General features: G+C 40.3%; 1 protein-coding gene across 2 annotated transcripts in view; it reads left to right on the top strand.

The window, feature by feature from the left end:
- Positions 1 to 20999, top strand: part of LOC105839826 (nephrin) — a 352537-nt gene that overhangs the window by 299895 nt on the left and 31643 nt on the right. For both annotated transcript variants that reach the window (XM_036295449.1, XM_036295450.1), the window contains exons 5-9: positions 1116 to 1206; positions 1360 to 1472; positions 4233 to 4399; positions 11649 to 11793; positions 15213 to 15343. In XM_036295449.1, the coding sequence (XP_036151342.1) occupies positions 1116 to 1206; positions 1360 to 1472; positions 4233 to 4399; positions 11649 to 11793; positions 15213 to 15343 (647 nt within the window). The remainder of the gene's footprint in view (positions 1 to 1115; positions 1207 to 1359; positions 1473 to 4232; positions 4400 to 11648; positions 11794 to 15212; positions 15344 to 20999) is intronic.

Raw genomic sequence — 20999 nt, 5'->3', positions numbered from 1 at the left:
TTTCACAACCCTGGCCAGGTAGCACAAATATTGGAGCGACATAGCCCGTGCGAAGATAAAGCTAATATCACACGGCACAAAGTACCTTTTGCTCTCGATATATTTAGGAAAGTAGCCCAATCGGATGCACTTTGCGCGTTAAAGTGACTGCTAAGTGACTATTATATCACGTTGTCAGTATCGCCGGAAGGTAACTCTATTACACGGCATGTACCCCTCCCCGCTTGAAAGATTTAATGAATTCACGATATAAAAAAAATCTAATATCCCCGTGCACATCGGCTTCGTGTTTTATTCTCTTTCTCTCTGCTTTTTGATCAATAGATATTACTTTTATCGCGAGATAAAATACCATCAATAATTCCTCCCTTTATTTGTAGGAAATAAACCATACTATTTAAACATTTTAAAATAATGGTAGGTGAAAAGTTGGAAAAAACAATTTCGTAGTGAGAGGACGGCGCACGGGCGAGAGCTGTATAACCGTGTTTACTTTCGCGCACACTTCATTTCGATCTCGAGAGAGCTCGGACCTCGCGGGTCGACCGTGTAATCTCGTTTTTAATCTTTCGATCACTTTGATCCCGCCGCATATTCGGCATACCCATTACATCATCCCCTGGTATTTATTGGCCCCTGGTCCTGGACGTTGGTGCACGCAGCAACCTATAACCTTGCAGTTATCGAACGTGCGGCTTCGAGACCGAGAAGTCTCCTAGTTTTTGTTTGGCACCGAAAGCTCTGTGAGAGGATAAGGGGGAGAGATATCGGCTAATTTAAAAGTTGCCGGGAACTCGTCTACCGCTTAGTAAGCCCGGAAAAGCTCGTTGCACCGTGTATACGACCTTCACCGCTCTTCTCCGGCGAACACTCGCACCGCGAATGCACACCGCTGCGTCATCCCTCGCTCGTTTTTCGGCTCTGAATGATAGTTACGAGGATAGCTACTGCATGCAGAGAGAACTCTTGCAGAAGGCAATTAATTCTGGGGGATAGCTACGGCGGAAAACGTGGCGGAGAAGCTAGCGAAATTCTTGCAACGAACCAAATGTTTTGCCGGATAAAATAATTTATAAAAAGTTTGAAATGAAATAAGAACGTCTCGTTTGTTGCAGGTAAGCCGCAACCGATGGTTAGATGGCTCATAAACGGCCGAGTGAAAGACGAAGATTCTGAAAATAATGCTGGCGATGTAATCGAGAATAGGTACAGTTTCTTTATTGATATTTTACATACACATATATATAATTCCATGTATGTAACATTAAAAGGAATATTTCTCTTATAATATCATAACTATCTCTCCAACATAGATTCATTTTATATGTCTATAATAAACTTCTTTTAACACTCTGACAGGTTAACGCTGCAGGCCATCAGCCGTTCTGATCTCGGCTCGAATTTTACCTGTGAAGCGCGCAACACCGACCTGGTGAATCCGAAGGAGACATCGATTTCTCTGGACCTCAACTGTAAGTGAATCTAAATATTTCTGCGATTTAAATAGAATGGAATTTTCATCCGTGTAAAGATGTGTTTCCGTAGCGAACGAAATTTTCTCGCGCAGTCTATAACTGCCGAGTACTCTTATTAAAAGAACGGGAGACTAACGAAAGCAAAAATGGGAAATCTAAATTCTCATCACGCGCCTAACAAATCAGAGGCCTCACCTCTGAGCCTATCTTGTCTCGCATTAACGATAAAATCTACGAGACACCAAAAGTGGGCCAACGTCCTTTGCTCTCTCGCCGCTGGGTGAGTCCGCCTTTAAGGGAAGATAAGGCGAGATAAGACGAGAAATATATTAAATCCACCCTCCGGTCCTCGCCCGCCTCGTTCGTTCCTTCCTTGAGGAGGAGCGAGAAGAAGCATGAAAAGCGAGACTGTCCTCTAGGCTCCTACGAAATTAGAATTCTTCGTTAACTCGCCTAGGGCGGGTTAAGGGCGAGGTGTAGAATAGGGATAAGATGACGGTCCTAATTTTCGTACTAAACCGAAAAATTGGCGAGCGGAATCTTATCTCGCGCCGTGCCTCGTTCAACTGCCGCGACACGACGGGATTTTTGTATCGCGCAAACCAACCCGCCATCATATCCTGCCGCGACCCTTTCCCCTCGCGATCGGCCGGCGATTCGATTAGACCGTTATCCATCACCGACGTTCTCGTAAGGAGATTCCATCAGCCTTGCTCCTTTTTACGTGTGTATTATGGAAGCAGGAATTCCGCTTTTCCACGGGAGAATGTCGGGGACTGTACGGGGAGACCGGTGATCGATACGTGTCCAATAATCAGGTCCGCCAAAAATCACGGATTTTCGTCGAGGCTACTAACGAAATTGCAAGCCGGTTATCGATGAGCGAAGAGCGACCCCATCATAGCGGCGAATAAAAAAATTGCAGATTGAAACGATCACAGAGAGAGAGAGAGAGAGAGAGGAGGGGGGGAGGGATCTGATGAAGGAAGAGAAACGAGCCGGTATCTGGCTTAACTGATGAACGCTCTTTGATTTTCGTTATTCGGGCAAAGTGCCCACGCATCCAATGCGTATTTATTCCGTCGTTCTATTTTATTTTCCGCGAAATAAAAACTAAAAATTGCGTTCCCAACAAACAGGCGTATCCTCGTGCACTCAGCGCTTCGGGGCAGAGCGCATCAATCGCGAGATTGCTGCATCAGAGTGCTTAAACTTATTAACTTTAAAAGTTGATTGAACTTAGCGAGCATTATTGGACTAGGATCGTTACTTCTCGACGGTGCTATATTTGTCCCCTTTTATGCCGCGGCATATTCTATATTATGTTGTCGTAATCTCGTATCTCTGATGCTATCATTTTATGAATTTATACATTCGTGTTACACACTAAATGCCTGAATGTAATGCAAGTTTTACATTTATATAATTGGATAATTACTTTTAGTAGAATTGTCTTTTATGTAGACTTTTATATGGAATATTTATTTCGACAAAAAGAGCACCGTCGTTTTAAAATAAATTACCCAATTACGTAAATGGAGTAATAAATATTCAGCATATTCATGTAAGCGTAGCGTCCAATATGTAAACAATTTACTGGCAATAAGAACGGTAACATAAAAATAATGAATAATGAATACGTGCTACTATTATCGGGGTAAGTGCATCGCAAACAGCGTATGGAAATCTCTATTCACAGTTTTCATATTTCACGAACGAACGAATCGTATCTAGTCGACACCAACGAATTGGAAATCTGGATTTATTGGCCGTCAGAACGATCGTCACTCCACGAGTAAAATTTAGGACGGTGCAGTTTTTCAACGTACCCCCGAACGCAAAGTTTGATGAAAAGAGAGCAAATTATTAATAATAGATCAGAGGAACAATGATAGCAAAAGTTGGCGAAGCGTGAACATTTGATCACCAGAAAAGACGATATCGCGTAACATATTTATGTAACTAAATATTAATTCTTTGCGCAACAATATTTGCCGAATAAATGTTCGTTAAATGCATCCGTTTCAACAACGTCGAAAATATTTATTTAACTTATACAATTGTTTTCACGTGACCAATACGACGCGAAATACCGAAGCTTCATCCAGAAGTGAAGAGTGGCTGCAGGTCGGCAATTTATCATTTTATAACGCGAGATCCATTTCAGCGATTTGACACGAGCGTAGCTAGAGTTCTAATATTTTTATTGGTCATTTTTAATTCCTTAAGGGAGAATACAAAGTTTTTGTTAAAAATAAAAGATATGTTTAGATTTTTTCACACTTATGTGTGTATTATTAGATAGTTTTAATCGACCAGATCAGTTTTTACATATTTATGTTCTAAATATATTTGAATCAAGACTTGCAAAATATTTATTAAAAATTTCTGGAAACAGCTCTTTTATTGAGAAATAAATTCCTGTAAAATTATTTAAAGAAAAAAATTATGTATAATATCCGTGTTAATATTGTACGTACAGTGAATAATTAATTAATATAATTCAAATTTTTCAAATAATTGATTAAATTGATTCCTGATTAAATATTGATAATTTGAGAGTCCTTTCATCGACGCTTCGCTTCAATTTTCATTTATATTGTATTATAAATTTTAATATATTATCGTTTGATGTTCTTAATTTTAATGTTTATAAAATACTGATTAGATTTTTATCCAGTGAAATACGTTGAATTTAATATTTGAATGTAACATAGCTGGACAGCGTCTTTAAAATTTATGTCACTTTTTTTTTAGTGAAACCTCTGTCTGTGATCATAAGGAGACCGGGTAGAAAAGGAATCGGCAACGAGTCTCTCTTGGCGGGGAAGCGGTACGACATGGAGTGCGAGACTACTGGTTCAAGGCCACCCGCAGTGATAACCTGGTACAAGGGTCGGAGAAGACAGCTGAAGCACACGACGGTAAGGAAGAAAAATAAGAAGTATAACGGAACCGGGTTGTGCGCGAATCCTCGACCCAGAACTGCTCCTTATTCTCCCCTCTCCTTCTACCGTGGCTTATACCATGGGTATATCCCCTATCTTTTGTCCCTCGGCACAAAAGCCGCTTTTTCCCGCTTTCTTCCGCAAGCTCGTCACTTCCATTTTTGTTCTGGCACTTTCGCGTGAAACACTGAGGGGTACCGCCGGACTTGCGCGCGGCTGATCCCAGAGGCGCCAACTTTTCCCTCGACTGCGATACGCTTCGATTAATCAGGACCTATTTGCTAATACGTTGTTTAATACGCGATTCGATTCGCACATAATTCCCATGGCGCATGGAGGCCATGTAATTAACGGATAAGCTGCTTATTATCCTCGAGTTGGGTCCCCGTTAATTAATCGCCGTCGCTGACTTTGGAAGTTTAAAAAAGACCGGGTGCAAAGATAACGCGTTAACGCGTTGTCCGACTCAATTTCGGTTGTTTCAAACTTTCATTTATAAAACTTAGGAACTTTTTGCCTGGGTTGTATATTCTCGTAAATTTGTAAAAACGTACAGACGCGCCCCATAAAGAGTTCTCACGCGTTAAAAAAACTTTTCGATTAAATCGGAATCACATTAAATTTTATCTAACAACTCATTATTTTTGCACTTGGCATTTTAGAATATAAAATTTTAACGTGCCATGGTAAGTAATGCAAACAGCCAGTGGATAAAAATTTCACGTTGAAAGCCACGAAATGCGTTAGCCGTCGTTCATGGCGATAGTCTGGATATCAATAACTCTGCTTGTAAGAGGATTCTTATCGGAGATACTTTATCTCAGACTATATCTCAGTCTATTGTGTGAGGTAAGAGGTCTCCGATATGCAGAATAGTTAAGGCGCCCTCGTTTGCTGGCAATAGCTCCTCGAAATTGCCACTGTTCGCGCCAATTAGCCTCGCATTCGAATTGGAGTTGGATAACGACACTATATTGATACTCGAAATAAATCCGGCGATGACGTGACTTTTCAAATACGTCAAGATATACCCCTAGTCTACAATAAAGGACTTAAGCTTTAAGCCATAAGAAACTAAGCAATCACAGTAGTTTTTTATAAGAATACTCAATTGTGATTGATCAATTTCTTACGGTTTAAAGCTTAAATCTTCATTGTAGACAAGGCCATATATTTTATTACGCCGCGGCGTGAGCTAGTACAATCAAGTCAATTTTCCATCGATACTTTCGAGGGTTACGTGCCGCTTTCAAGTTTTTCAAGAAGGAGACCGGCGCCGATGATGGCGCGAACGCGAGAAGGGACGCGAGGTTAGAAGGTCGAAACGCCTCGGGGAACCGATAACTACACCTCTCGATAGCGAATCTTTCCCTTGGGAGAGATTCTCGCGAGAGGAGTACTGTCATAAAGAGCGGAAGGACGAAAAACGAAGACGAGACGGCGAAATAAAGGGACAGAAAGAAAGAAGACGGGGAAATGGTGAGAGTGAGAGAGTAGAATCAGGAACAGATAAAGAACTGGTACTCTCTGCCCAAACGGATTGGATTCGCCCGAGCTCGGAGTCACATCCGATTGTGATAGCGAGTTGAAAGCGAGTCGAAAGGGAGGTTGAAAGCGACGACGTTGGTGGAAGGTGGTAGTGACAATGATGGTGGTGGTGGTGGTGGTGGTGGTTGTAGTGGCGGAGATCGGCGGAGCTTTCGAGACGTGCCGATTGAATTAAGCAGCCACACCTGTCGACTCCAGATATTTTCATTGGCGGCATGCTAATTGCCAATTAAGCTATACCGATTCAGTCGATCCCGGGGCCCCGGACTTCCACTCTACGTTTACGTCTCTCTTCTACGAGCGCCGCGCCGAGACTACCAAAGGGTGATGTCTACTCGCCGCGAGTTTAACTAAACGAATGGCGGTGAGGAGCAAGTTGCAGAGAACACGCGAACGTACGCTCCGAGTGCCACGAGAAGCATTAATCTATCGCGCACGTTGCATGACAATGCTGCTATAAATATCAAAATAAATCTCGGGGCGTTATCGTTCTACATAGCACGCACTACATAGCAAGAGCTTTTTACTTTTTAATTTATTACTTATTTATTTTTGACGGGATCAACGCTCTCCTGTAAGAAGGCGAAAATGTACACGAGCGCTTGGCTATTGTTCGTGTAACAAATAGGAACACGTGAAATATTATGCAAACGTAATAGTATTTATAAGAATGAATGCGCTAATAGTGGTTACATTAATAATTACGGCAGTAGCTGATAATTTATCTCGCGATAAAGAAGCTAAAAATTCCATGAGAGAATACATTTAAATTTTTGCAAACGATCAGACTTCAAAATACAAGCAACATTATTAATTCAGATGACGAGATCCATACTAAGCAAATTAATTCTTAATTGACATAAAAACAGAGTTTAATATTGACTAACTCTAACAATAAGTACGATGTCCATATTTAAAAAGAATATTGACATTCTTACATGCATTTTTTTTTTCTTTTCTTTGAGGTGGAAATATCGATCCTTTGGGGAGTGGCATCAGAGGACTCCCTCCGGTGCTGTAACTGCGAGTTGCATAATACTTGTCAAAATGTTACGATACTAAAAGCCCTTTCCGCTAGACGCGGTCGTTACGAGGGCGGACGCACAGTGCGAAAATCCGCGTCCGGACCGGTGGGAATATTCGACATTATCCGATAATGTATGTATCGTCAAGAGCGCATTACTGCCTGGCTTCCTGGAGTGTCTGCTAAACTACATCCGAACGGAGTAGGGGCAAGGAACCCGGCCCGCAGGGAATCGCCATTTATTAATCACGGCGTAATGAATGAAACGCCAAATCGATGGGATAGATATGTCACGTATAATTATGAAAATTAAGTTGCCTCCATGAATTGCTGTTTTAGCTTGGAGCTCGAGTATTGATCATCGATATTACACTGATAATAATTATTAATCGCGTATCGATTTGATAATTGTTATGGAATTTTCGATGATCGGTCCATATTTAATATTAGATTACATTGCCTCGGACCATCGTGTCGGTTGAATTTCCAAGTCCATAAAGTCACAATATTATATATACGGTGTCGATTCTATTGACATATCCTTTAGGATGTGAAACGATGTAGGATATAGGTCAGTCCATTCATCTCAACTTATTTCATCTCGCTTATATCGAGACATAATAAAAATATCTTGCATTTTATTTGAAATCCTAGAAATATATTTTAAAAAGGATAAAGATAAATGTAAATTTTTTTTATTACATATTTGAGCTGAATTCTATTCGATTTCTAAATAACTGATATCGAATAGAAGACAGAGCAAAAGTTAAACTATCATAAAAGGACGATCTCAGGGTTAAACCAAATAGCACGAAAATATATTCACGTGCATTATTTTTTTCTCATCTTTCCATTTTTATTACATTTTTTTCGCTCCTGTTTTATTCAAGAATATTTCATGATGGATATGTGAATAATAATCGTTCGATTTTAACGCGGTTTCTGCACGAATACGTTTCAAAGTTCGTCGTCGTATTCGCGTTTAGACTCGAATGGAAGTACTTCGGTCACGTCGAACGTTCTATAGAACTTCACTAGCCAATGCCAGGACGGCTTGAATCGTGTTAGATACGCACGGCCCTGGGGGGCCTGGCATTATCGATAATCTGGAATCGGAGCTGTAACTTCCGCGCGTTGGCTCGCGTACACGCCAACGTGCCGCACTTTGGAGTCAGCGTTGTCTCCGGCGCCGTTGACGTGCGGCCCTAATTAATTTCACGTAGTTCATTAACGAATCCCGGCCGCAATGCTTAACGACGTTTTGGCGTCTCTGCGTATCGGGAACTCCGCGGTGTATTCCCATAGCGGGCGAAAACTCTGTTATACTCGCTGATTAGCAGTGCAAACGATTGCTGCGTGCATCGTGTGTACGTTTCAAATTAGATACGACGTTACGACAACGGTAATGTAAGAAATTGATTTAAAAACTAATGTATTACGACTGTTATTTAAACATATTCTATTTTATATTTTACTTTTTTTTTTTTAATTAAGCCACATACATAAATAACATGTACGTAATAAATTTATGCAGTACATATTATAAATTAATTAATTATAAATTAATAACTAAAATAATATGAATTTGATTTATATTATTTATTTAAAAAAATTTCAAATTACAATCTAAATAAAGATAAAGGAAACTATCAAGATTCAACACTGAAATGTAGTTTCATTAAATATATATCTGGAAATCTGCCAAATCGTGACGAATGATGCTACTGCTTCCTTCCTAGCATTCTAAGTAGCATCCATTCTCATAACATTAATTTTCTTTATTAAATATAAGTTTATAAGTAACCGAAATTAGTTGTTATTAAGCATTGATGATGAAGTAAAAGTATATAGTGCGAAACATAAATTTATCGTATTGATTGTATCAGACCAAATTGAGTATATGTTTTTAAGTAATTGGATCGTTTGATTTTTCGGTAAACATTTTTACATGAATACATCATTAAAATGTGGCCGTAATTGAATATTGAATTTTCCGAGACTTTATTTTAAAAATCTGAAGACTTTTTGAAGGTGGTTTTCTTGTTGCTTATCTGTTATTCTATCACACGTGTTATGCCATCGTCCCAGTTTTTCGATTATCTCCTGTACACGTGGCAAGCAGCTCTCGCCTTTCCTCCCTGGTAAATGAAAAATAAGCGAAATCCCTGATCGGAATCCGCGCTGCTTAGGAAAGATTCTTGCCACGTCGGCGGGACTTGGAGCTTTTTCGAGCGTCCGAGAACCGGCGTGGACGAATTCCCGACAGATGTTACCACGGTTGCTTACGGCCCGCCCCTACGGAACCTAATATAACCGAAATTAACCATGGCGAGTGGCGCGTCGAATCAAATTTTTCTCGTCCTTTTTTTCTCCCCGTTCCGCTTTCTTTTGCCATCTTGTACCACGAAATTATACCGTGCGAGAACGTTTCGAAATGTTTTCTCTCTCTCTCTCTCTCCCCGCGAGATTTTTTTTTAATTATACTTGTCTATTTGTTTTCTTTTCTACCTCTCTTTTTCTCTGACGGATGCGAGACAGAGAACGCAGCTGAAGCTACGTGTGTTGCACTCTTTAATCCCTTCGTTGCTGGCGTCCATTCTAATGGAATACACATTCAATTTTGCTGGAATTTATAATATTTATTTTCGAAAAAGAAAATAATATTTCATTCCTACAGTGTTTTATACTTTTAACCAATGTAATTCGTATTATTACGCTATACCCAGTAACGGAGACACACGAAAGCGCAAGCTTTCTTTAAATACAGTTCACATTTCTCTTGCCTCTATAATATTTTATATATTTGTAAAATATATATGGCTATGTACGATCTCTTCTCTATTATGATGTGTTCTGTGTCAAATATTCAACCCGCATACAGACTGTGCTACTAAAATTTCTCTTGTCAACTATGAGTGTAATTAAGGTGTGAATATTATTGAAACAAAGTGAAGATTAAAGCAGTTATATATGTTTCACGCAGGATATACATTTTCATTATTATAACTGTAATATAATATATCGCAGTGTGACGTGACGTCGTAAAGAGTTAACATGTAGGGCAGCGCTGAGATAGATAAAACAGAGATATGTAAGAGAGGAAGAAGATAAGATAAAGCAATAATCAGTATTTATCGACATTCCCGGCAGAATTACGTATTCATAGAGTTGCGAAATTTGGCCTGTATGGTAGTTATGTGATTAGCATAATGATTAAAGCACGAAGCGACTGACAATTGTGAGGCAGGATGGCGATTTCCTCTTGTGTTGGGTTTTGTGAAACCTAACCGTTGTAAACTCGAATAGGTTAAAGCAAGTAACAGAGATTCTGTAGACAAGTTTGATAAGAGCGAGGCAACAAATTGAATGCAAATGTACTACATTTAGATTCTAAATACAAAATTAAATATTAGCACAGAAGTAATCATCTAATGACTGTAATTATAAGTTGGTATAGTAATATTTAGTTATTTTGGAGATTCCTATTCACAAGAATGTATAATCTTAAATTATATTCACATGTATACATTTGGCACAAACGCAGAAGCAGTCGTTAAAAATTTTTTATTTTACTTATGTTAATAATCGTACTTAAAAAAGAGATATTAAAAAGAAAAGTTGTTAAATTATTTTTATTATGTTCACGCAACTTATTTTTAATACCCTAATACTAATATTTAAACTTTAATACTCATTTAATTTTGTAAATTATTTTTTAAGCTATTTTTCTTAATTATTCTTCTTAATTATCTATCAAAATGTCACAATTCACATTAATATTAGATACATTTTGATGTTCATTTACTCAAACGAAATGAGCCAAGCAAAAGAATCAATAAAAAAAGAGGCTTATTTGTTTTTTTAAAGAGGGGATAATTTTACTATACGTATATGGAGGAATTATATTTATTAAAATACAAAATTATTTTCTAGTTTTGGTATTAAAAAGTTAATTTTAGTGAAATTAATTTACACACATTCACGTCGCTGATCGAAGCGTTTGGTCTGGTGTCGGCACACTCGCTTCCATGTCACGTCGTCGTGCGAGATTTGAATGACTTTTCGCCGTGAGAGATTGCAAGCTACGAAACGCGTTTTCAAGAGATCGAAGCTCGACTCAGCCGGCATACCTAGTTCCTTAACAGAATATAGCAGTTGGCAACTAGGACTTTCGTCTGAGCGAAAGCGCACACACACTACTGACGCCCGTGCTAATTCACTTCTACATCGTCTTCCTCGATGAGCTTTCTCATATACGTGCTCCGACCTCAATCGTTTCAATTCGCTGTTTGTATTGACTTGCATGGGCAAACGAAAAGTTTTGTAGACAAATGCGAAATAAATTGTAGGAGATGTGCGACAGTAAATAGCTTGTTAAAAAGTTCCTTTACCCTAAAGATCTGCTTTTATTATTTAATAATTAAAAATTAAGAATTAAAAGCGATAAAATTTTATTGTCTAATATGTAATGTTTTGATTAAATAACATTCTTATTTCATTAATTTATTCACTTACAAACGTAACATTTAAACAATCTATAAATACACATCGCAAGGTGAAATGGAATTTTCAGGCGATTTGCTATGTGTAGTGAACAAATCGACATGATAGATAAAAAAGATAATTTCACTGAATTTCCTGGATGATTCGCAGGAGGAAAGATCCGAGAATCGAACCGTCAGCACGGTGGAGTTCGAGCCGGGTGTGGAGGATCATGGGAAATCTATCACCTGCCGAGCAGAGAATCCAAACGTGACTGGACTCTTCGTCGAGAAGTCCTGGAAGATCGACGTCGTATGTGAGTACACATTACATTTTTCCTTAACGTTCCAATTTCTCGCGGAACCGTAAACTCGCTCACGACCGACAGATCGCGAAACTGATCGCGGTAAATCGAATACGACACTATGACGAATGATACTTTATAGCGTTTGTCGATTTCTCTTTCCCTCTTTTTCTACTTCTTCCTCTCCCATTCTTTTGGTTCATTCGTATTGTCATACATCGCATACATGAGACGTAAAAAAAAATGAAGAATAAAGAAATTGCCCGACAGCCGTTCGATCTCATCTTCATTCGGGTCCCGAATTTTACGAGCCTCTTCATTTCGCGCGCCAAAACGCTTCTTCCCTAACATCCTCGAATTCACGCATCATTTCTTTTTCGCGTCTCAGTCGCTCTTTTTTTTACAACCGCCAATAAAAAGATCTCTACAAGATTTCCCGTATAAATTGCTGTCAAAATTCAATGACGTCGATTACCTCCATCGGAGCCTCTCAATTGTCAAATTAATGTACTAAATCTAATCATAATTTCGACTACGTTTTATACTTCCCTTTCCACTATTCTATTTTTCCGTCCGTTTGACAGCCAAGTAGGAGATCTTTTTTTACTTCCATTCATTATCCAATCACTGTTTCCTTTTATACACAGCAAGCGATTTTACAGACATTGATTGAGATTTCGATATCGTAATTTGTTTAGATCTACGATTCTTTTATAGAATTTAAAACTACTACATTTTTATCTACTACTTTTTCATTCCGAATCTAATAATTACGGTTTAAAGGTGTCGTTCTTTTTTTATGCCTCGTATGTTACCTCGATTTGCACGATATTTTTTTCTCTCTTTATCTCGTTTATTGGAAACAGATATAAGTACGATGTAGGAATGTTACATTTCGCGATTTTGCCGGACACCGTGAAATTTATCACGCATCCAAGCTCATCCGGCCTCGTAAAGTTTATGTTCGACTTGTCGAGAGTTACGGCACGTTTCTCAGTGCATATTAAAACGAGTGACAACACACAGCCGTGGGTTTACAGGAGACGGATGGACCGTGTATCTCGTTCCATCCTCGGCAGCGTCCATTCTTCAAGTGAGTTACCGTTCTGGAAATCTTCAGCGCGAGCGTCCACGTTGTGTTTTATATTCGACAACGCCGGAAAATGATCCCGTTAGATCCGCGGCTGGCAATTTCTACATCGTACGGCGCCGTTTTCTCGCGAGATTGTCATACGGCATCCTGTAAAATTCCCCTGTCCCACTTGCGCCGCGCGATATAACGCTTGGACAACGATTATAAATTTCGCGCCAGCGTCGTAAAAGCCGCGACGGAAGAAATAATAATATGACACTGTAATAATAATAATGACGCTTTTATTGCCGGGCTGTCACGCGGGCGTAAAAGCAGATTTTATACGCACGCACACAGATATCGCACGGGATCTCTTTCAAGTCGCGGACAAACCACCTTGCTGATGCTCACGATAAAACGGTTTAAGGCGCCGGTCGCCGGCGACTTCTAATCTCGAAAGTTTTCCTGCGCAAACGTCGCGTCGTCCGTGTCGACGTCTTTAATCTATCGCCAGCGAAATCTCTCTGCATCACCTGTAATGCCGCCGTTTAAGTAACAGCGTCCTAATAAAACTGACAGTCGATTTATCGAAGTGAAAATCAAAGAGTAAAATTTACTCTTTTGTCTCGAAATACTTGGGAAAAATAATCGATACTCCGTTATCTTGAGTTTCATGATTTTAATTAGTAAGATGTCCGCATAAAATGTTGGCCGATCCACGTTCCATTCGTGAATTCTGAAGAATTATTTTTCGCAATAAATTCTTTACAGTGCATTAAGATGGTCCACGTTTTAAGACGAATATATAGCGCAGTTCACGTGAGTTAGAGTAAAAGTTTACGCAAAAATTATTATTAACCATGAAGATCCGTTGCAGAGCTCAATTATTAAATTTCGTCTTCTTAGCTTTTTTACGCTCACTCTTTCTCCGAGTTCTTCGCAAAGTGGGTTAGCAGTGCCGGTGCAATAAATCGGAAAGGCTCTTTAAAGGAACGGTTGCAGCACATCGCGACATAAATTTATACCCGCGATTGTCGGCGCGGAGGTAATCCTTGATAGAATAGAGACCACTCTTACGACCGGCATCGTATATCACGGTACGTTCATCTTAATTGTATGATACGTATAAATAACGGGAGAAAAAAGCGCGACGCGAGCGGAAGAAACTCGCGTGCCGCTCCAGATATTTTTTCAATTTTGCGGGGGAAGAGGAAGCGCGCGCGCGCGCGCGCGCGCTCTTGCGTTACTTCGGCAGCGATAAATTTCTCGATTCCCGTACGGTTTATCGTTCGTTCTCATCTGTCCGGTTGCGTCCGTTGCACCTGCACGTCGGGCAGAAATATAGCGACCGGGCAGCGGGCGGCCGGGAAATACATAAGGAGCACGGACGAGTATTCGCGTAACGGGAAAAACTGCAGAATACGGGAAACGGTGTCACGTCACGTATTCGATTACGGTGACCGTTTCTACGGAGAGTCCGGACTTGGAATTACACCGTCTCGGAGAGACGGTCTGGCCTGGCGCGGTCGACCCCTCGTCTCTCTGCCGTCACTGTCGCCTGCGACAGACAACGGCGAGAGAAGATTGAGCTCCTGGTAATTCCTTTCAGCTTTTTTTCTAATATTACAACGAATCTTGCCATAATTTATGAGTGAAAAAGTCGAGTTGGTGAAATGATAAATCAGCAATGGTATTAAATTTAAAGGAGCTGACACAGATACGGGGGAGAACTGATCAGACTAATTAATGCTATTCCATGGCAGTGCGGGGCCTACCTGCGTAGGGAAGAAAACGGAGAATTCATTGCGATACGCGATAAGATTCTGTCGCAGAAGTAAACTGTGGAATGCGAGAGTGTTCGCAATGGTTAAATTAATGTGCACAATAAATGCCAAATGGGACGAGCAAATAAAAGGCTTGATTGCTGGCAGCTATTCGTAGCTGCGAATCGCTGGGGAACGAGCTACGCGCGAGATTGTAGGGTCTCACGGGCACGGAAAAATATCGCAGCTAATGGAGGAAGAGGTTTGAAGATATTATGCCTCGCGGACGTAACTTTGTCGGCAGAAATGCGTGCGTCTCGCGTCCGGTATTGAAAACAATGATTTATGATGCTTTTATCGCTTACATTTACAATATTCTATTATATTTCGACATACTCTCCGAATGAGTGAACCTTCCATCTTTTTTTATCTTTTTCTTTATGTTAATATCGATGTCATTTCTTCGAAAATTGTTTAACTCAGTCGGAGAAAAAAGGATATATCTATTGATATATCTAACAAAATATCCAATCCCGAAATATTCCTTGTCCATGTAATGCAATAATAATAGAAGATTTAATATTTTGCTCTTACAGATCCGCCGATAGTATCGTTAAACCTCGGATCGACCTTAAGCCCAGAGGATATTAAAGAAGGGGATGACGTGTACTTCGAGTGCCACATTAGAGCCAACCCTCCCTGGTCCAAGCTCGTCTGGATACACGACGTAAGAATTCTTTAAATGTATATGCGTATACACTGCTTTTTTTTAAGATATTGCGTGACAAAAATATGACATAAATTTTACGTATAGAAAGACTTTTACGGTAAGCTTTGTCGATATGTGTACTTCGAATACCAGAGAATAGAGAACTTTAAATCCTTTATTAATGTATGAACTATCACATAACGATATAGCGATAGTGAACAGAAGCTTCAGGACACTAGGTCACGTTGATATTTTCACAACACCTATTTTCATAAGGAAATCTTCCTATTGTGAATTTTATCTTTAAACTCCTGTCAAATCAATGCAGTTCTAATTATACTAATTATACAAACACTATTAATTTTACAAACGGCAGGTTACAACATTTTGATTTTACATCTATTCTCGTCTCATTGTGTCATAGATAACTTATTTGGAGCATCCGACATTCTCGAACGCTCTGATTCCTCTGACAATTATAAATGTGCACATCTTTGACCGCAGTTATACAATTTTAAAAGTCACTTCTAAAACCGCGCCGAGGAATGTCGAGCACCAGATTGAACGCTATACATAGTTTATCTCGCATTCGTGACGTCGTCGCATCTCGGGGAATAAAAGGCGCGCAACGAGCGTAAAACGGGTATCAAAGCGTAACCAACGTTAGTCGGTCCCAGCTCATACGAGAGATAGTTGCCTCGGGAGACCGCCTGCCTGCTTATTCTAGGCAGCGCAACTTGAATTTCGAAACGCAGCCGCCACTGCCGCCGCCGCCGCCGCCGCCGTCGTCGTCGTTGCGCATTGTGTATACACCTACCCCGGCGCGGCAATTGCAGCGGAGACGGAAGTTAAAGGAACGCTCCCAAGGCGTACTCGGAGACTATCAACGACAAACTTTGGCCCGTGTGTATCGGTGGCTGCGCGGAAGCGCACCTCCTGAATTCTAATCGTCCCGATCACCGGCTGCAGTTCAAGAACACACACGTGCCACGCGTCCACGAATGGCATTTAATTTTTGCTGTCCCCCGGGAATTTCCGCGAGTCTTATCAATCTTTTAAATAAAATTTAATTTACGGTTGTAGACGTTCAAATTACAAAGTCGCATCCTCGATCACTTCTTTCCTCTATAACTCTTTCTCTCGACGTAAGAACAATCTTTCTACTTTTTAAACACACAAACTTTATGAGACTTACGTTGTTTCAGTTGCGCGTTGACGACAAAAATATAAGTTTGATAAAATTCAATTTGCAGACGTGGTTCAAGTTACACGGAATGACACGATTATAAATGATCGCGCGTTACTTTTATCGAGCAACTCCGTCATGTGTAATATAATACGTTAAAAAAGACAGCTTGACAGGCATCTTTCAGTCTCGCTCAAATAATTCCACGAACTTTATGACTAATAACTAATCTTATACACAGGCAGTGTGTATTTTTAAAAAATACTTTGAACTACCGCAATTTTTCACAAACTTCTTCCTTCTCGCTCATCCCAAAGCTCATCCCGCATTCGCGACAGAGCGTTTAACGAATATATTTCTTAAAACTCATAAGTTCATAATTTTGTTTACAAGCTTAAGCAGGAGATCCGCTGCGTTCCCGAGCTTTCAAAGCGCGGCGTACCCAACCCCTTCCCGCAACTCCCCCCCCCCCCCTCGGATCTTAATGCATTAATCCAACGGCCATAACACCTGGCGGAAGATTGCGGTGCACATGTATATATGTACGCCATAATTATATTACCATCGGCTACGCTAGCCAGGAATCCCGCAGGAGCGCGCGGCGCGGCGCGGTGCATTAGCTTTCCTCCGGTCTTTTCCGGGATCAGCCCGGGGCCTCATATCCCTCCCGTGTTCCGTCGTTCACTTTAACCCGGCTCATCCTTTGCCACCCCCGCCGTCCCCCGTTTCGCTCCTCGCGCCCGTCCTCTTTTCGTTTCGTCGCACGGCGACCTTTCGCCGGATATACGTCGCGAAGGGCTGCAGAAAACGGGCTAAGGGTGGGCGACTAGCAGCTGCTACCGCGTAAGAGATTTCCCTCGAAATTGCATCTTAAAAATATGATCCGACTTCATTCCGGAGGGAGAGAGCGCCCGACTATGTCATCCCCTCCTCTGCTTTACCCGCTCTTTCCCTCTTACTCTTTATCACGTTCTGCGCCCGCAATCCCTTGCTCTCGCTTGCAGATCGTCTTCTAGTCGCGCGATCCGCTTCTCACCCTCTAGCTAAGCTCCTCCTAGTCTTTGTACGTACGTTCAAACGATGGATGGATTATCCAACCGCACCCGATTTCGTGCCATTATCGTAAAACTGGTTCTTAAAACTATCACACACAATCGCACACGTACACACGTACACGTACGTATTTGGACTTCTCGGTGATTATCGAACTTCCAGAAATAACGGAAGTCGGATACGTTGAGAGTTTTCCTTCTAGAAGAAAAGTAACGTTTAAGCAGAGATGAGCGTCGAAGATTTCTTGGCTTAATATACTCGACCATCTCTTCTAACGATTATACTTGAAATAGCCGATGTCCATTTCTTTTCTTGAATTCAACGGTGATAATTTTCTCCATAATTAATATGCGATACGTATCTTAAAAGATACCTGAAGTGTTATAACACGAAGAAAAGATTGATTTCTACTTTGCTTTACTTACTACTTTGCTTTACGTGTTGAATATTTCTCAAGTCCTGAACGCTACTGCCTTTAGATCTCGTTGGGATGAGTTTTCACGTTCGCGCTTGGAAACATTCGAAATGTTTCATTCATTCGGCGTGGCCGATCCCTTTCACTCATCCGGAAAGGTTTGCCTAGGAATTATAAGGGCCGTTGGCACGTTCTATCTGCCAATCAATCCTCGAGCTAGCAATCGGACCGGGATCTTAGAAAAGCGTTTCGGGCAGCAGTAACCTTTTGAGTGGCAATCGTAAAGAGGGAGAAAGAATCATGAACGGTCGAAGGGCGAGCGAAGAAAGCGGGAAGGAGGGGGGAGGGGGCGGAGACACGGGAATGAGGAAACGACGCACGAGCGAGAAGAATTGAATGGAACCGGAAAGTGAAAGAGAAACGGAAATAACAGGGAGAGAATAAGACGAAAAGGAGGAAGAAATCGAGAAGGCGAAGAAAGAAATGTGGGGTAGCCGACATAATGGAGTGCAGTGATTAAGTCGGTTCTATCATTCATGGGGACAATAGAGAAGTTCTGTACCTACCTGCAGCATCTACGAGCCAATCGGCCGGCCGGTTTAGACGAGGAGAGAGTCTGAAAGGATTCTCTCAACTCTTCATCTTTTCTCAGCAAAGTGGATTGACCGAGCGTACTGCCGGTAGGTATAGGCTCCCCATTAATACCGTTGTTCTCATGGACACGCAGAAAGATCGAGAATTTATCTCGAGCTCCGTCGAGTCTCTCTCTCTCTCGTTTCTAGGTGCCATCTTTGCTCGCCATTAAGAGATAGTTTGAATTCATTCTGTACAGGAGGTGCAAGAATTGACAGCGAGTATCGCACTGTGTCTTCCGATGAGAAACTTTCGGCCGTGCCGGAACGTCGTTAGCGTATTTTAAGTTCATCAAGACGAACTTGAAGAAAAAAAATGTTTTCCACCTCCTGAATTCCAACGTGAATGGATTTCGCCGGCATTAGAACGGGCGGTATCGATCAAACTTGAAATTCCACGTTGCCTCGCCGCTGTTTGATGCACTCGTATCGACGTCATGTACTTTTGTACATACATCGATTGGATTGCACGAGCGCGCGCGCACCAAGGATAACGACTTCCGCATTGTGAATCTACCGAGTGCATTTCCCTCTCACGCGAGTTTCGGCTCGGAGTTCGGATCTTAAGACGGCACAGGGTGCGGGAGCGCGAAGGAGTCGAAAAGCGTGCACATGTGTGTACGTGTGTACGTGCACAGTGTACGTTAGTTTCCGAGAAAGTGTGGATGTCGAGAATTCGGCGGGCCGTACATCAATCAATTTCACTACCATCGCGATCAAGGCGTGTCGGGATTCCCGTTAAAGGCGACTCCTCGGGAGCCCGGATGGGGTGGGAGTGTGGATTCGTTTCGTACGATTTCGATCTTGCAATTTTTCCTTAGGAGATAAGACGAGGCGGCGAGGAATCAGAAGCGATAGCCGATCGCGTAGTCACCTACAGTCTTCGCCTGGCACTCCTAAAAAGAGCCCCGATAGTCGGCAACTTTCAAACAGCTGTTCGGAACTAGTTCCGCGCCGTATCTCCGACGTTCCGTCGAACCGACCAAAATTCTGGCCGCTATTGTTCCCGACTGATTCTAATGGCTCAATACAACTATCTATTGCAATTGCTGAACTTTCCGTGAGAACGCCAAAAACATTTGTCCAATTGTTCAAATCTTTGGTAAAACGTATTTGAATAGCTTTTAGCATATGTTTCCAACATGCGTTTCTAACAAATAGAAACATTAACGTGGATTGTTTGAAATATTAATAAGTTCAATAATATTTATAAAAGGAACACAGCTGTTTAGATATTTTTAGATATTATTCAATGATAGGACGTTAAAATATAATTTATTTTGAAGTGTGGAAAAATACGTGGTTGCTAAAAATGGTTTTATAAAATTATAGAATTAAAAAGAAATGAGAATTTTTAATTAGAGTTAATTATATAAAATAAAATTTGATAAGAACTTTAAAGAATCTGTCGTTTTATAATTTAAATCTTTTAATTACTGCTTCTAAAAGTGTTTAAAAAACAACATTTAATTCTTTTGTCTAAAAGTAGACTAAGAAGATTACATTACTTTTTATTTTATTTATGCTTTATTTACAGTTATTAGAAATAGGATATTAATAATAAAAAAATGCAAATTAAATGGACTATAATTAGAGTCTTACAAACTTTCATAATTTATAAATCATTTGAAGACATTTTCTGTACGTACACACACACACACACACACACACACACACACACACATTAAAAATACATTTTTTATTATAATTAAATGGCCATTAAACATAATTAAAATTACATTTAATTACATTAATAGAAAATTACATTACTTTTAAACAAAAACTAGAAATAAAACATTGAGAATGCGAGTTAAAAAGTTAAACTAGAAAGATTTTATAGAAAAAAGGCATAAATGTATGAACTACATGGGTTTTTATTTTTTTTTAATATTTAGATAGATCATGTTTTTTATCAATAATACAAAGTAAGTTTAGTTTCCGAGAAGTAAATAGGTATTTTAGGAGGCCTATGCCAATATTGACTTTTCTCTATATATTCTATTTTTATTTTATTTAATTTTATTTAATAAAAAACATTTGTAATTTGTGAAAAATTTACAAAGAAAAAAATTAACTGCACGGTGCTTAGTGGACGCATTTTTTGTCCGGGGTAACAATTTTTAGTGTTAAATATTATACTACTAAAGAGTTAGAAAGAATTGAGCTTTTATAAAAGATCATAAACGTCCTGCACGAAAAATATTTTGCAAACGCCAGAAATAGTACGATCCGCGCAATACCATAATTGATCGACTCTGCGCCACTCGTTTTTACCGTAATAAAATCGACAACGCATTGCAAATATTCGATAACAGCACGATCTCTATGTGACGCCGTGCGCAATTTCGATTGCTCCACATACTACTGCTAAAACCAAAACACAAATAA

The sequence above is a fragment of the Monomorium pharaonis genome, chromosome 1 (assembly GCF_013373865.1).
Source record: "Monomorium pharaonis isolate MP-MQ-018 chromosome 1, ASM1337386v2, whole genome shotgun sequence".
Classification (NCBI taxonomy): Eukaryota; Metazoa; Arthropoda; class Insecta; order Hymenoptera; family Formicidae; genus Monomorium; species Monomorium pharaonis.
Note: the sequence above shows the minus strand (reverse complement) of the source record. Positions and strands in the feature narration are given on the sequence as shown.